Source organism: Nannospalax galili, unplaced genomic scaffold (assembly GCF_000622305.1).
Source record: "Nannospalax galili isolate Female #2095 unplaced genomic scaffold, S.galili_v1.0 scaffold281, whole genome shotgun sequence".
NCBI classification, from domain to species: domain Eukaryota; kingdom Metazoa; phylum Chordata; class Mammalia; order Rodentia; family Spalacidae; genus Nannospalax; species Nannospalax galili.
The window spans coordinates 5,916,421-5,918,145 of NW_008349068.1; the positions used below are offsets into that span (position 1 = coordinate 5,916,421).

A 1,725-nucleotide genomic window follows, 5' to 3' on the forward strand; every position below is an offset into this window, starting at 1 on the left:
CATTTCAATGTTTATGTCATGTGAACATATAGTATTCTAATTATAGACAACTTTCATTTCCATAATGAGGAACTATTCAAATCCACAGCAGTCACAGACTGAGGGGGTACAACCACAGCCAGCATTAGCAATGGTGGCAGCAGTAATACCCATCATAATAAATACACTCACTGAACTTTTCCCTTGGAGCAGGCTTTATTTTCAGCTCAGTTTTCCCAATACACTTTTGAGAATGTACAAATGGACTGAGTATCTATGTCCTCAGAATTCATATGCTGCCATCCTAACATCAGAAAGTGGGGCTTTGTGAGGAGCTTGGTCATGAGAAGATCTCATAAAGAGGAAATACCCCAGAGAGATGTCCTTGTCTCTTTGGTCTTAAGGGGTTATAATTGAACAGTTGGCAGTCAGTGAAGAAGTTAGACACAGATCTGCCAGTGACTTGACTTTAGACTGTCCAGACCTATGAGAAATAAATTTTGGTGTCAGAATGGGACTTTATGGGTTAGCAAAAGATAAAAAAACAAAAAACAAAACTCTGACAGAGTAACTAAAACATTTCTTTTGTGACTGTGATTTTTCTCAGGATTGAATCCGTTTATAAAAAGCTGTTTTTCATTAGTAATTTGTGATGAAAACACACACACACACACACACACACACACACACACACACACACACACACACCTCTCACGCCTGATCTCGCGTCCCCCAGGAATATTATAGTGATTAGGTGAAAATTAATCAAAGAACTTCAGAGAGCTGTAGACTGTTCTGTCTATATCAAAGGCTAGATTCACCAGGCCTAGCAATGCTTTACAACATTGTCTGACATCCTAGTGCCTGTTGGATTTTCGTGTACCTGGGCAGGAGGAAACTTTTAGGCCACTCCCTCGAGGGCTCAGGGCGTGCCCAGAGATGGTGTGGGAACCGAGAATTGAGCACAGGCAAGCGGAGGAGACCGAGCTAGTGGAGCGTGGGTGCAGAGCGCCTCGGGATCGAGTGGCCTCTGGGCTCCAGGGCTGCGGGACTGAGTGACACGGGAAGGACGTGCAGTCAACCGGGCCGCCCCCTCCCCGCTGCGGCACGCCAGTGGTCCTTGGTGGAAGGCAAGGACCACCCCGGAGCCGAGGTGTTACAGAGCTCGGGTTCCCAGGCTGTCTGTGCGCTAACCGCCAGACCGGGAGAATCCTTCAGTGGCCCTGCGCTCCAGCCGCCCCAGCTGCGCCTCCCTCCCCGCCACAAGTTTGCCTCGCACTGGCCAAGTTGGCGAGTCAGGAAGACAGACCCTGCTAGTGCCTCCGGCTGTTCTGGCATGACTGGGCTGGAGACGTCACCCTACGTCCGCGGGTGGCTGATTCTCGGCAGCTGTCTCCTGGTCCGAGCACAGGTAAGAGCCGGTGCCCTGCACCTGCTTCCCGAACCCGAGGTAGCAAGTCCAGGGATGCGCGCGGGACTCTAGCCAGCATCCGAACACATCACACCCACGCCTCCCGCAGACACTCGGTGGAGCTCCCAGACCGCTTTAGGCCGGAGACATCCTAAGGTCCAGGGGTTTCAACCAGCATCCTGACATCTGCAAACTGAGGGGACGGTCTTTGAACGGTGGCGTCTGGGATTAGGAATGCACCGCTGGAATGTGAAGGAACTTTTTTCTTCCGCTTATACTGGAGTACTCGCTTTGATCATCCCAGTGATTTTTGTCTGCTGGTAATTCACCATCGG

The 1,725-nt window shown here is 50.6% G+C and overlaps 1 protein-coding gene across 1 annotated transcript in view; it reads left to right on the forward strand.

Moving 5' to 3' along the window:
- Positions 1–1,299: 1,299 nt before the first annotated feature.
- The window catches only part of Pth2r (parathyroid hormone 2 receptor), a 93,758-nt gene continuing 93,332 nt past the window's right edge, over positions 1,300–1,725 (forward strand). Inside the window, exon 1 of the mRNA XM_008846215.2 lies at positions 1,300–1,390. Within this exon, the coding sequence (XP_008844437.1) occupies positions 1,316–1,390 (75 nt within the window). The 5' untranslated portion in view covers positions 1,300–1,315. The remainder of the gene's footprint in view (positions 1,391–1,725) is intronic.